The following is a 16,541-nucleotide window of genomic DNA, read 5'->3' on the forward strand; positions in this document are numbered from 1 at the left end:
TATGTTATACTGTGGAATCTGTTTACTACTAAATAAAGGGCACCAACTTCATTTATTTAAAACAAAATATTGTCTCTCTCGTCCAACAATTGAAAAAAGGTTAAGAAAATAATACTACTTGGCTGATTTCATAGAGATACAGTGCCTTGTAAAAATATTCATCCCCCAACCCTTTTTTCATACAAATGAGCACTGCAACCAGGGATTTTGATCAATTCAACTGAGAATTTTTAATTTGTGAATCACATACTCCTGTTTTCACAGTAGAGTCCACCAAAAAAAGAGAACATTTGTAAAGTATGAAAAATTAAAAAAATTAAAAAACTGAAACGTCAGCAATTCAGAAGAATTAATTCCCCTTTACTCAGTACTTAGTTAAGCCACCTCTTGCAGCTATTACAGCCAGTAGGCTTTTTGGATAAGTCTTTGCACAACATAATGGAGCAAGATTTGCCCATTCCTCCTGCAAAATTAGTCAAGCTGTGCCAAGTTAGCTGGGGAATGGTGGTGGACAGCAATCTTGAGGTCTTGCCAGAGATGTTCAGCCAGGTTGTCAGGACTTTGGGCCATTCAAGGACATAAATTTTCTTCATTTGAAGCCATTCTATAGTTTCTCTGGCAGTGTGCTTTGGGTCGTTGTCCTGCTGAATGACAAACTTCCTCCCCAGTTTAAGCTTTCTGGCAGGTTTTTATCCAAGATCTCCCTTTTTAGCAGCATTCAATTTTCCATCAGTCCTGACCAGATTTCTAGTCCCTGCTGCTGAAAAGATGCTAAATGATGCTACCTCCAGCATACAGGGATGGTGTTACCTGGCTGATGCGCAGTATTAGATTTACACAAGATCACAAGACAAAGGAGCAGAAGTAGGCCATTCGGCCCATCGAGTCTGCTCCGCAGCTCCCCCATGAGCTAAACTCTTCACCCATCTAGTTCCAATTTCCGGCTTTTTCCCCATATCCCTTGATATCCTAACTAATTAGATACCTGTCAATCTCCTCCTTAAACACCCTCAATGATCGGGCCTCCACAGCCATATGTGGCAATGAATTCCACAAATCCACGACCTCTGTCTAAAAAAATTTCTCCTCATCTCTGTTTTAACTGGGTACCCTCTAATTCTAAGATTATGGCCTCTTGTCCTGGACTCACCCACCAATGGAAACAACCTTTCCACATCTACTCTGTCCAACCCTTTCAACATTCGAAACGTTTCTATGAGATCCCCTCTCATTCTTCTATACTCTAATGAATACAATCCAAGAGCTGACAGACGCTCCTCATATGTTAGCCCCTGCATTCCAGGAATCATCCTCGTAAATCTTCTCTGAACTCTCTCCAACATCAGAACTAGATAGGGAGCCCAAAACTGCACACAGTATTCCAAATGAGGTCTCACTAATGCCCCATAGAGCCTCATCAACACCTCCTTACTCTTATACACTATTCCTCTTGAAATGAATGCCAACATAGCATTCGATTTCCTTACTGCCAATCCAACCTGGTGGTTAACCTTTAGGGTATCCTGCACGAGGACCCCCAAGTCCCTTTGCACTTCCGATTTTTGAATTTTCTCCCCATCTAAATAATAATCTGCCTGATTATTTCTTCTTCCGAAATGTACAATCGTACATTTGTCAACGTTGTATCTCATCTGCCATTTCTTTGCCCACTCTCCTAAACTGACTAAGTCTCTCTGCAACCTTTCCATTTCTTCAACATTTCCTGCTCCTCCACCTATCTTGGTGTCATCCACAAACTTGGCCACAAAACCATTTAATCCATAATCCAAATCATCGATATACATCGTAAAAAGAAGCGGCCCCAACACCGACCCCTGCGGAACACCACTAGTAACTGGCAACCAATCAGAATAGGATCCCTTTATTCCCACCCTTTGCTTTCTGCCTATCAGCCAATGCTGCACCCATTTCAATATCTTTCCTATAATTCCATGGGCTCTCATCTTATTAAGCAGCCTCATATGCGGCACCTTATCGAAGGCTTTTTGAAAATCCAAATACACAACATCCACAGCCTCTCCCTAGTCAATCTTATTCAAGATTACCTCAAAAAATTCCAATAAGTTGGTAAGGCAGGATCTTCCCTTCATGAAACCATGCTGGCTTCGGCCTATCTTGTCATGCATCTCGAGGTATTTCATAACCTAGTCCTTGAGGATTGACTCCAATATCTTTCCAACCACCAATGTCAGACTAATAGGTCTGTAATTTTCTTTTTGCTGCCTCCTTCCTTTCTTAAATAGCAGAACTACATTTGCGACCTTCCAGTCCTCCGGAACCATGCCAGAGTCCATTGATTACTGGAAGATCATTTCCAATGCTTCCACAATCTCCAAAGCCACCTCCTTCAGAACCCTTGGGTGCACCTCATCCGGGCCGGGAGACTTATCTATTCTTAGTCCACTTAGCTTCCCAAGCACTTTCTCTCTAGTTATCTTGACTGTACCTAATTCTATTCCCTGATACCTCTGGCTATCAGGTATATTGCTCATGTCTTCCACTGTGAAGACTGATGCAAAATACTCATTCAGTTCCTCCGCCATCTTTTTGTTATCCATTATAATTACTCCAGCATCATTTTCAATCGGTCCCATAGCTACCCTTGTCACTCTTTTACTCTTCATATATTTAAAAGTACACGTACAGCTTAGTGTTGACGCCAAAAAGTTATGCTTTGCAAAGTCTTTACGGGCAAGGAAATGCTATTTTTTTGCCAGGGCTTCTTCCTTAATACTCTTCCATAAATACCGTTTTTGTGCAAGGCCTTAAGAGATTGTAGAGCCATGAACTTCATCTCCAGTTGCAATCACTGACTTCTGCAGCTCACTCAGAGTGATTGTTGGCATCACAGTACCCTTTTTAAAGGGCTATTCTTCTCTGGCAATTAAGTTTAGAGGGTGGCCTGACCTAGGGAGTGTGGCTGTGGTTTCATATTTTTCCATTTTTTCTCAATGGATTGCACTGAGCTGCGAGGTACATTCAGTGCCTTTGAGATGGTCTTGTACCATTCCCCAGATTTGAGCTTCTCTATTATCATTTCCCTGACTTGCTTTGAATGCTCTTTTGCCTCTCTTTTGGTTTGGTCTGTTAAAAATCTACCATACTGTTGGACCTTAGAGACAGCGGGAGTATTAATTCAGCTGACCCTCCAATTGTCTACATCAACAAATTGGATGAGTTAGTAAGGTAATATACAGCATTGCACCTGAGGAAAGTTAGTGTAGTAATTACAAAGGGGATGGATACTTTTTCAGCCTCAGTTTTGGTTTTCAATTTTTAGTAAATTGTTGACAGGTTTTAGAATTTTTCATTTGATTTGACATAATACACAATATTTTGTAGATTAGCTCAAAAAATCCTTCTTCAATACATTTTAAATGTAGAAAATAAGACAGTAAAATGTGACATTAAAATGTGACAATAGTTGTGGGGGCTGAGTAGCTTTTCCAAGGCATTGCATGTATTAATATCCCAGCAATAAATTCCAATTCCACTGTATCTCACTGCTCTATTTGTTGAGCATATACAGTATTCAACACCAAAAATTGACTACAGGGTATCAAATGTTCAATATCAACTCACCAACACTTAAAAATGCTAAGAAACTGTGTAATAAAGATCTATATTAATCATGGACATTGGATGTGAAAAGAATGATTCATGTTGTTGTGAGCCGCAGAAGTTATTGGTCTGGAGGCTACTTTTGCCACTGACAGCTTTGGTCTAAACAATATGTGCATGTAATCAAAGTAAATCCACACAAAGCACCCCTGTTTCATACTTGCCAATAATAAATGGTACTACTCTAGAAGACATAAGGACTTTATCTAGCACACAATTCTCTCAACAATTAGTACTTTGGGTCCCATTATGAAATGAAAAAGACAGAGTACAAATTATAGATCCAAGGTCACAAAAATAAAGCTTGAAATCTAATCACCAGTATTCACTAGGTGTTGAGCATGTGAATAACTGCATGCATTGAATAATGATTGTAATATTCATAACATAACCTACAACAAAAACTCTGGGCCAATAGAAAGAGAAAAAAAACTTTTTCTATTATTAGTCCAGAACTTTTGCTATAAATAATGTTATTAAAAAAAGTGATGGGTTCTTTCTGCATACACTTCATTGAGGCAAACATCAGCAATGACATCTCATAATGCAACAGAAAATAACTATTTTTGTTCAATAACTGGTAAACATAAATTTCCAAAATTCGGAACTCCCATAATCTAGATCAGCATCAGGCCAATTATAATAGCATAAGACATCTATACGCATTGCCAGTCAAGTCCTGCTTTAGCTGTGTGATAAAAATAACACATGTAAACATCACCATTTTAATGTTTCAAAGCACTAACTCCAAATGTATGTCACACTGTAGCGCAGTGTTTTAAATCCTATTATCAATAAACAAAACGATGTACAATTTTAAATTGAATTAAAGAGTGACTGGCACAGATTGAAGAAGAGTTAACTAACTTCAAAATCCACAACTAACTCTCTGTTATGAAGGTCATGTTAAGCTCTCTCTCCCAATCTCGCTTAATCTTAAGTGAAGAGTAATTATGTTGTTGTAACAATAAATTATAAATTTTCCCAATAAAACCTTTCACTAAAGGGTTCATTTTTTAAATAATACCTAACATGTCAGAAACCTGTATATATGGAAAATTACTTAAATATTCTTGTAAGAAGTGTCTGACCTGAAGATATTGCAGGAAATTGTACATTGTTATTATTTGACAAAGGAGAGACTGTCTAAAATGCTTCCTAATGTTGATAGTTAGTGTGATAGATGTAAAACCGAGACAGCTACATTGACATACGCTTTGGTCGTGTTCTGTATTGAAACATTTTTGGAAATCTATTTTTTCTACAATTTCCAAAGTTTTAAAAATTAATTTACAACCTAATAAATTGACAGTTTTGTTTGGTATAATTCCTCAATATATTCATGGTATTTCTTCATCTGACCAACATGTAATTGCATTTGTTACATTATTGGCCAGAAGGGCTATTTTGTTGAAATGGAAAGATGCTTCTGCTCTTACTTTGATACAATGGTTCTCTCAGGTGATGCTATGTCTTAGTTTGGAGAAAATCAGAAGTCGAACTTTTGATCCCAGATTTGATTTCGAGAAAAGGTGGGATTCTTTTGCCTGCTATTATCATCTGATTTGAGTTAATTAATATGTTTTCCTTCCGATTTTTGTTTAAATGGATTTGAGTTGGTGGATTGATGTTTTTCTTTTATGGAAGCTTGTATGACGTAGAACTCCAGGGTTGTGCTCCCAATGGGGTTTTTCCCCCCTTTTTTTTAGTTAGTAGGGTTTTTTCCCTCTTAGTTAGTAGGGGTTCTTTTTTTTCCTCTCTTTTTTTCTTTCAAAAAAATACTCTTAACACTTTATATTTTCTCATTATTATTGATATATTGCTTAGCTTTGTTAATCAGTTAATTGCTAATTTAATTCTTTATTGTACATATTGACATACTGACTTGATTATCTTAATGTATTTTTTGTTGATCTTTAATAATAGTTAATAAAAAAGATTTTAAAAATGAAAATCAATAAACAAACTACTAAACTTAAGGGAGACATTAATAAAAGGTTACTTTGATAGGAACAGACAAAGAAATGGGAGAGGACTCAATAAGTGGAATACACGTTGAATGACTGGCATATTTCTGTACCTTCCACATCTTTCATAATTAATAGGTCAATGCAAAGCAATAAATGAAGACTGTCATATTTCAACACTTACTTGTCATCTCTTTCAAGACATTGGACTAGCACAGGTAGGATACCAGAGTTTATTAATTCATCAATTGGTGGATTTCTATCACTCGATAGCAACTTCCTGCAAGATTTTAAGGAATAACAAAATTACAAATACATATTAAATCCTCCATTTTCATCTACAATAAATAAGGCATCTTAATCATAACATAGGTGTAGACACTCATACACAAAGAATTAATTTTAAATAAACTGCAATTAAAGCAGCACAGCTTTACAATGACATTCTGAATAGTATCAACATCCCAAATATTCAATTAAAATCTTGATGTGAAAAACATTAGTGGCTAAGTGCTTCCAAATAAAGGTGAAAATTACTTTATATTACCTGAAAATAATAATCTATGACGAAGTTACTGATCCTAATTTATTTTCTATTTAAAAGCTGATTAACATATAATTAGCATAACTTTGCTTGTTTTTTTTTATTTAAGAAGCTTCCACTTCTATTGAATTATATCAATGCAACTATCCATCGATGTTTCCAATGTAACTCCATCATTCCCAATAAAAACCGTGCTCATTAACTGCTCCTGTTTTCACAATGCATTTTAACAAAACATACACAACACAGGGATATGTTGGGACCTTTGTTATTTGTGATATATTTTACTGACCGCACAGTATATTAAAATTAGCATGGTATCAGTTAGAACAACACTTTATAGCATTAGCAATCAATGATTGGTGTTCAATACCCGCTGCTGTCTGGATGTTATGCCCACATATGTGTGACTTTCTTCTGGGTGTTCCACTTTCCTCCCACATTCCAAAGGTGTAGAGGTTAGGGTGAGTAAGTGGTGGGCATATTATGTTGACACCAAAAGCATCGCGATACTTGTGGGCTGCCACCAACACATCCTCAGACTGTGCTGGTCTTTGACGCAAACGATGCAGTTCACTGTATGCTTCGATGTACATGTGACAAATAAAGCTAATCTTTATCTCTTTAGTTGCGTGACTTGGATGTGAATGTAGGAGATGTCACTGGCAAGTCTGCAACTGACAAAAAAATTGCTGGGCTGTGGATAACAAAGAAAGTTGCTCAAGGCTACATCAGAAATATGTCTAACGGAAAATTGAACAGAGTGTTGCTGATGGAATTTAATCCTGACAAGAGTGAGGTGGCTTATTTTGGGACTTTAAATAAGGGTAGAACATACATCATAAATGGAGGGTACTAGGAAATGTTGAGGAATTGAGAGACCTTGGGATACAAATGCATAGTTCTCTAAAAGTGGCAATGTAGGTAAATAGAGTTGTGAAGAAGGCATGTGGCATGCTTTCTTGGCAGGCTGAATGCAAAATATAAACATTGAAATGTTATGTTCCAGCTCCACAAACCTTGATAACATACTGTGCAGTTCTAGTCATAACATGGTGAGATATTGTGAAAAGATTCACCAGGATGGTACCTAGATTGGAGGACTTCAGTTATAGGGAAACAGTGGATTAACTGGACTTGTTTTCCCCCAGAGTGAAGGAGGCCGAGGGGAGATCTGACAGAGAGATACAAAATGTGCATGTCAAAGGGTAGACAGTCAGATTCTTTTCACCATGATGTGGATATCACAAACAAGAGAAACAGACTGAAGGTATGACGAGGATATTGAAAAGGGATCTGGAGGGAAAGTTTTTTCAAAACAAAAAGCAGTTGATATCTGGAAGGTGCTGTCAGAAGTGGCCATAGAATCAGATACAATCACTATGTATTTAGACTGGCACATGAATAGACAAAGCAATAAATTATACAGTCCTAATGTGGGCAAATGGGATTAGCATAGATGGCAAAAAGGTCAACATGGTTATTGTGGGTGAAGAGCCTGCTTTTATGGGATATGACTCTATAACTCCATACAATCCAGCTTGGGCGGAATGGAAATTTGCCTCTAGTTTTCCCTTCCAATTGCCAAGCAGCAGTAAAACTACTGAAAAAGTAGTGAATGTGGGCCAAAGGGTCTGGTTCTATGCTGTACAGTTCTATGCTCTACAACTAAATTTATTAGATGTTTTTACCTGAAAAGTATAACAAAAATTTGTAACTGCAAGTGCATAAAGTTGCTCACCATAGATCTTAAAATATTAACAGTGGGGTATTTTTGTATTAAGAAACAACAGGGTTTTCAGTACAAATTGACCGATCTGACCATAAAATAATGATGTTTCTTGCATGAAAACTGCATTTGCAAGGAATTGCAACAGCAATTACATAACACAATAATGGTTACAGTTTCGTCTTGTATAGTAGAAAGTTGAATATTGATAGCAATATCCCTTAGTTTTAAGGGCAAACTAATACAGGTGTCCCCAGCTTTTCGAATGTTCGCTTTACGAAACCTCACTGTTTCGAAAGACCTACATTAGTACCCTGTTTTCGCTTTCAGAAGGCGTTTTCACTGTTACGAAGAAAGGCAGCGCGCGCCCCAAGCTCTGGATTCAGAACTGCATTGCTGAAACACGTTGCATTGAGCAGCCGTTAGCAAGATGAGTTCTAAGGTGTCGGAAAAGTCTGAAAGAGTAAGGGTGTTACACTTAGTGTAAAACTAGACATAATTAAGCGTTTCGATCGTGGTGAACGAAGCAAGGACAAAGTGAGTTTGGCTTGTGGAAGTTGACGAAGATGATGTTGAAGAGGTTTTGGCATCCCATGACCAAGAACTGATAGATGAAGAGCAGATGCAATTGGAAGAAAAAAGGATAACAATCAAAACCGAATGCAGAAAGTGAAGCAACTGCGTGAGATTTTCGCTGCAATGATAAAGTATGACTTTATTTTGAAAGGATACGTAGGTTTAGGGGATATTTGCAGGATGGTTTGAGTGCTTACAAACAACTGTATGATAGAAAAATGCGCGAGGCTCAGCAGTCAAGCAAGCCTTCCGCATCAGCCACAGCAGACGACGAATCTCGACCTTCGACATCAAGGCGGGCAGTCATAGGAGAAGATGAGCTGCCTGCCCTGATCAACGATGAGATGACACCCCCGTGTCCCACCACCCGGGCCCCGGACAGATACTGTACCGATTCGCGAAGCACGCAGGGGTAGCCAGGAGGCACACGGCACATCTTTAAGAAAAAAGCCAAAATAAACATGCTAATTAATTAGGTGCCGCCTAGCACGTAATTGTCGGCCCAGATCAGTGCCGATGCAATCGGCAATCGCCTCTGATCGGCACCGACATTTACGTGCCAGGCAGCACCTAATTAATTAGCATGTTTATTTCGGCATTTTTCTTAAAGATGTGCTGTGTGCCTCCAGGCTACCCCTGCGTGCTTCGCGGCAATGTATCAGTCGGCCGCCTGGAGGGTGGGGGCCACTGCACCACCCCACCTGCGACGACTCAGTCTAACACACCATCATGAGTGTGCTCGATGTCTTCCCAATTCCCGTATGTGATACTACACTATACATAAATTGTTTCTACTTTATATGGGCTGTGTATTTTTACGTGTTATTTGGTAGATTTGGCAGCTTCATAGCTTAAAGGTTACTGGAGAGCGCGTTTATGCCAACAGCACTTGCGTGAGATTTTCACTACAAAGATCTGTGCAGGTAATCGTTGTAGAGAAGTATTTCTACTTTATATAGGCTGTGTATTTATCATATCATTCCTGCTTTTACTATATGTTACCGTTATTTTAGGTTTTATGTGTTATTTGGCATGATTTGGTAGGTTAGTTTTGGATCTGCGAACGCTCAAAAAATTTTCCCATATAAATAAATGGTAATTGCTTCTTCGCTTTATGACATTTCAGCTTACGAACCATTTCATAGGAACGCTCTACCTTCCGATGGCGGGGGAAACCTATAGTTGATACTGGGAACACTTAAATAGGGAATATTTCTTCAGAAGAAAGTAAAAGTACAACTGTTTACATGAAGAGACGTCAAAGTATCTGGATGCAGCCTTTGTATCTTTCATGCCAAAATATGATGGCTTTTAATAATATTTCATAAGGAATTCCAAAATTCAAAGATGTAGAAAACTGAAAGGCCACACCAACCCAGATTGAGTTGATGTCTCATTACAGAGATCAATAACGTTATTTTCCACATCGTCTGCATTATATGGTCCCTCATGCTTCTTCAATACATATTGTGAACCACAAAAGAAAGCAAGTTTACAAAGGTTCAGTATAATTCAGTACTGGCTGTGGATGAAATTAACACCTAATAATTACAGTCTGGGAAACAGGGTGGAATCTGAGAAAATAGTTGGTTTCTCAGTCAAACGGAACCTTTTGAAAATTTATATTATTAAAATTAATAGAATGAAAGGAGAGACAAAGACATACTAGTTTTGTTCAAGAACTGAACTTTTTTTTTCCTGACATTTTCATGTAGGGATATTTCAGAAGAGTTCAATCTGAAGACAATTTAAAGGTACAAGTGTGGCTTGCATCGGTACTAAGTGCAATATGAGATTGATAAACTAGGAAGTGCACACATGATGTGCAAGGAACAATCAGCACACAAGTATGTTCAAGAATGCACTGAAAAACAAGCTTAGGACATCATAACCTGACAAGAATAGAACATAAAATTGTGGCTCTGGGAGTGAAAATTGTTATCAAAGCACTAGTTAATGACTACTGTGACCTTAACTTTAAATTACGTATTATGCACTGTTTCCTGTCAATTAGTAATTGGAATTAGAGTTGCATACAATTTGGATTTCAAAAATTCAGATTTAACTTCTTACACCAATTAAAGTACCCAAGAAGTAAAACAGCAATGGACATTAAAAGACGGATGATAAAGAAGATTTCCAAAATTTTGAAAATCCACTATATCTTAGTTATATGGAACGGTGCAGCAGATTTTCCTTATTTTACTAGCCAAACAGAAATTCTGCCAGACAAAATAATCAACTGAGATAATTTTCTATGCGAATAAGCCTTGATAAATGGCCATTTTCGGCTGATTCAAATTGAGAAGTAGTGAAGATAATTATCATAGGCTACTCTGTTACATTAAAAGTTCTGACATTGAATACATATACAGTATATGAAATATGCTACCATTGAGAAATCATTTAAAGGTTTAGGATGGCAAATCAGAGTTTATAGTTCAGCACATATTAAATAAAATGAAAGTGTGTAAACAATATGCAACATTATAACATGATAAAGAAGAAATAAAAAGTTAGACGCCACAAGTGCTAGAAGATTAATGATTCTATAATGGAGCAAGAGATTTTTCAGTATAAATAGATTGGCTTTGATATGTCACAAAAGGAAGCACTTCCTGTTTCCTGATGTGAAAAGTGCTTGTTTAAAGAAATAAATGACTGTGTTAACATCACTTTGAGCAACTCAAGTGTAACTTTAGAGGCTAGGGTAATAAAGTTTGGTAGATGAACTTAAACGCTATTTTGCAGAATTACAGTCAGATAATAAAGTTCATTCTTTAGAAATTAGTAATAATGGAAAAGTAGTTTTGGAATGAAACTGCAATGGTTTACGTGAACTACCTTCAAAGATTTTTGTATGCAGCCCTGAAAATGATCCATTTTACCATAACCTTTGATGAATGTCAGCTTTTAACAAGGGAAACAGAAACCTTGGAGTGCGAATTCCAGTAAGTATGCCAACTGAAAGCATGCCTGCTAGTACAGATACAGGGAATACATCATCAACACCCTACCCAACCACTCAGATTGTTTGACATTTGTGGTCTAGTTCATCCTGACATTTTAAAAGTCACCACATTAACATCAATTATCTTCAGCTACTTACTGCTGAAATCCATAAGACAAAGGAGCAGAATTAGGCCATTTGGCCCATCGAGTCTGCTCTACAATTTCATCATGGCTGATCCAATGTTCTTTTCAGCCCTAATCTCTTGCCTGTATCCTTCATGTCTTGACTAATCAAGGACTTATCAACCTCTGCCTTAAATATACATAAAGACTTGGCCTCCACAGCTCTCCAGATCCACCACTCCCTGACTAAAGAAATTCTCCCTCATCTCTGTTCTAAAAGGACGCCCTTCTATTCTGATCCTACACTCCCCCACCATAGGAAACATCCTCTCCACATCCACTCCATCAAGGCCTTTCAACATTCGATAGGTTTCAATGAGATCCCCCCTCATTCTTCAGAATTCTATTCAATACAGGCCCAGAGTCATCAAACGTTCTTCATGTGACGAGCAGTTCACTCCTGGAATCATTTTTGTGAACCTTCTTTGAACCCTCTCCAGTTCCAGTACATCCTTCCTAAGATAAAGGGGCCCAAAACTGCTCACAATACTCAAGTGAGGCCTCACTAGTGCTTCATAAAGCCTCAACATTACATTCCCAATCCTTTGTTAACCCCACTTAATTAATACAGTCCCTTGGGCAATCTTCCATTGCCCCATCTGTCACAACTTTAACGTTCAAAACTCCACTATCCCCAACCCCAATTATTATCCACATGCTCTCTAATATACAGTATTGTGCATAACTGCGTATGTATATATAGCTTGAGTACCTAAGACTTTTGCTCAGTACAGTATATGACAATGTTGAGCGGAGAGCTTGTTTGTAAATCAGGCGGGAGCAAAGGATGTTGGTAATGGTGAAGGCGGAGCTCCACAGGAGGGGTGTGGGCCAAGAGTTGGGGCTGGTGCAGTTGAAGACACACCTAGCCCTCAGACACCTGGCAAGATCAATTAATTCCAAACAATTGGTTTATTGATCATACAGAATGTCTATCTGGTGCTTCCTGCTCCCTCCACTCTCCCTTCCTCTTTTCACAACCATGATTCCCCTCTCCCTGCCCCCTTTCCACTCTCAATAGAGACCCATATCAGAATCAGGTGTATAATCACTTACATCTCATGAAATGTTTTTTTTGGCGGCAGCAGTACAGTGCAATAAAAAAAGGTTACTATAGTACTGTGCAAAGGTCTTAGGCACCCTACAGTTGCAAGAAAAAGTTTAGGAACCCCTGGTTTTCTGCATTAATTACTCAAAAAAATGTGATCTGATCTTCATCTGAGTCACAAATATAGGCAAACACAAACTGCCTAAACTAATAACACACACACACACACACAATGGTACTTTACATGTTTTTATTGAACACATTGTTTAATTATTCACAGTCCAGGCTGGAAAAAGTATGTGAACCTTTGTATGTAATAACTGGTAGAACCTCTTTTAGCAGCAATAACCTACACCCAACATTTCCTGTACATGCTAATTAGACTTGCACAATGGTGAGGAGGAATTTTAGACCCTTCTTCCATACAAAACTCTTTCAGTTCATCAATATTTCTGGGATACCTGGCATGAACAGCCCTCTTCAAGTCATTCCACAGCATCTCAATTGGGTTAAGGTCTGGACTTTGACTTGGCCATTCCAAAACACAAATTTTCATTTTCTTTTTTAAAACCATTCTGTTGTTGATTTACTCTTGTTTCAGATCATTGTCTTGTTGCATCATCCAACTTCTAATAAGCTTCAGGTGATGGATTGCTACCTTGACATTCTCCTGTAAAATGTCCTGATACAATTTTGAATTCATTGTTCCCTCAACAATTGCAAGCTGCCCAGGCCCTAAAGCAGCAAATCATAATGCCTCTTCCACCATGCTTCACAGTTGGGATGAGGTTTTGGTGTTTATGTGCAGTGCCCCTTTTCCTCCAAACAAAGCAATGTGCACTTCTGCCAAAAAGTTCAACTTTTGTCTCATCTGTTAACAGAACATTGTCCCAGAAATGTTGTGGAACATCCAGGTGGCCTTTTGCAAACTTGAGATGTGCATAGATGTTCTTTTTTGGAGAGCAGTGGTTTTCTCCATGGTATCCTTCCACGAACACCATGCTTGTTCAGTGTTTTTCTTATAGTGAACACATGAACAGAAACTTTAGCAAGTTTCTTTCCAATATTTTTTATTAATTTCTACATAGAATACAGAGTACAAGTATATATAAAAGGTCAAAAAAGAATTTTTAAAAAACTACCGATTACATTATATCTATCCATAATAACAATCTTATTACCCTGTATTCATGTAAGTTAATTAAGTTATATTGAAATATACTAATTTATTACAAAAAAAAAGAATCTAACCCCTACCAAGACCGAAGCTGTTTATTAAGGAGAAAAAAGGTAAAATACCTTCTCATATAATAAAAAATAACAATAGCCAACATCTGAATTTAAACAACAAATTGAAGGTTTTGAAAATAATTCAGAAAAGGTCCCCACAATGTTTGAAAGTCTTGATGAGATTCAGAAATTGAACAACAAATCTTCTCTAAATGACACAATATCACATAACCATTGAGCATGAGTAGGAAGAAAACCTTCTTTCCATTTAAACAAAAGCACCCTCCTAGCTATAAGACAGCTAAAAGCCAAAATATGTAAATCTGATGTCTTCAGCTTGATATCTTGTCCGGCAACAATACCAAATAGGGCCGTCAGAGGATTAAGCTTAAAATTGACTTTGAAAAGTAAAGAAAAAGTTTGAAAAACTTCCTTCCAATATTTTTCAAGACTCGGACAAGTCCAAAACATATGAATTAATGAAGCTTCTCCATTATTACATCTATCACAGTACAGAGATATATCCAAATAAAAATGAGATAGCTTATCCTTAGTCATATGAGCTCTATGTACCACCTTAAATTGTATGAGGGAATGGCGAGCGATTAAGTATTAACAAGTTTAAAAATTTCATTCCAAGTTTCCTCAGATATTGAAGTCTGTAAATCTTGTTCCCAGAGATTCTTAATTTTGTCTAAAGGAACATTCCTCATCTCCAGTAACATGCCATAAATATTAGATATTGAACCATTATGAAAAGATGTCAAATTGAAAATTACAACTAATAAGTTCTTATCTGAGCTTACAGGAAATATGCATAATTGAGATCTTAGAAAGTCTCTGATTTGTAAGTATCTAAAAAAGTGAGTTTTGGGTAAGCTATATTTAGCTGACAATTGCTCAAATGAAAAAAGATTTCCTCCAACAAACAGATCCCAAAAACATTTAATACCCAACCTGTCCCGTTCTTTAAAAACTAAATCAGTCATGGAGGGTTTTAAAAAAAAGTTAGAATAAGTGGGAATTGAAAGGGAAAATCTCAATAAACCGAAGTGTTTTCTAAATTGTATCTAGATCCTCAGAGTATGTTTAACTATTAAACTATCAATTAGTTTACTTACAGATAAAGGAAGTGAGGATCCAAGAAGAGAAATAATAGAAAATTTATTAACAGAGTTAGCTTCTAAAGAAACCCATACCGGACAGTCTACACAATTAATATAACATAGCCAAAACATAAGATACCGTATATTACTGCCCAGTAATAAAACCTAAAATTAGGTAAGGCTAAACCTCCAGACTTCTTAGATTTTTAGAGATGAACTTTATTTAATTGAGGACATTTATCTTTCCATATATAAAAAGGACAAAATAGAATCAAGAGTCAAAAAAGGATTTAGGAATAAAAACAGGTAAAGCATGAAAAAGATATATAAATGTAGGTAGAATATTCATTTTAATAGAATTAATTTGTCCAATCAACCATCTTGAAAGAGGTGTCCAATTTAATGATATCCTTTTTACATGGTTCAATAAAAAAAAAGTTTTCTTTAAACAGGTGTTTTGTAATTCTTAGTGACTGTTACACCCAAAATAAGTAAACTGATTCCTCCCAATTTTAAAAGGGAGATTAGTATTAATTGATACCAAATTATTTAAAGGAAATAATTCACTCTCAAGTAGGTTCAATTTATATCCTGAAAACTGGCTGAAACGGGAGAGTAAAGGAAGTAAGCAAGGTAACGAGGTCTCAACATTAAAGATAAAAAGCAATGTATGATCAACGTAAAGTGAGATTTTCTGAGTAATATCTCTCCTTAAAATACCACAGATATCATTAGATTTTCAAAAGCAATGGCTAGGGGTTCTAAAGCCAAATCAAAGAGCAAAGGACTGAACAGACAACCTTGTCTAGTTCTGCAGTGAAGTTTAAATGGTTTGGAATTTTGAAAATTAGTAAGAACCCGAACAGGAGATAAATAAAGTAATTTAATCCATTGAATAAAATCTGGTCCAAAATTAAAATTTTCTAAGGTTTTAAATAAATAATTCCATTCAACCCAATCGAAGGCCTTCCCAGCATCCAAGGATATCACACATTCCGATATCTCCTGAGAAGGAGAGTAAATAACATTTAATACACGGCGTATATTAAAATGGGAATGTCAGTTTTTAATGAGTCCAGTCTGATAATCAGAGATAATAGAAGGTAAGATATTTTCAATTCTACGAGCCAGAACTTTAGAAAGGATTTTAGTATCAACATTGAGTAATGAAATTGGTCTATATGAAGAGCATTCAGTTGGGTCCTTGCTCTCTTTTAGGATAAGCGAAATAGAAGCTTCATAGAAAGATTGAGGCAAGCTACCCAATTTGAAAGAATCCAAAAAGACTGTGTAACTGCGGTATAATTAATGAGGAAAAAGCCTTATAAAATTCTCCAGAAAATCCATCTGGACCCGGAGCCTTACCCGAGTGTAATGAATGTATAGCCTTGGCAATTTCCTCATAAGAAATGGGTTGATCCATCTGTTTGCAATTATCTGCAGAAAGTGCAGGGATATTTAATTGATCTAGAAAATTATTCATTACAGTACTATCTTTAGGGGAATCAGAATTATAAAGTTCAGAATAGAATTCTCTAAAGGTATATTTATTTCAGAGTGATCA

The 16,541-nt window shown here is 36.8% G+C and overlaps 1 protein-coding gene across 1 annotated transcript in view; it reads right to left on the minus strand.

The window, feature by feature from the left end:
• kpna3 (karyopherin alpha 3 (importin alpha 4)) overlaps positions 1-16,541 on the minus strand; it is a 115,618-nt gene that overhangs the window by 46,295 nt on the left and 52,782 nt on the right. The window contains exon 6 of the mRNA XM_063051105.1: positions 5,794-5,889. Coding sequence (XP_062907175.1) covers positions 5,794-5,889 — 96 coding nt within the window. The remainder of the gene's footprint in view (positions 1-5,793; positions 5,890-16,541) is intronic.

This window comes from Mobula hypostoma, chromosome 6 (genome assembly GCF_963921235.1).
Source record: "Mobula hypostoma chromosome 6, sMobHyp1.1, whole genome shotgun sequence".
Lineage (NCBI taxonomy): Eukaryota > Metazoa > Chordata > Chondrichthyes > Myliobatiformes > Myliobatidae > Mobula > Mobula hypostoma.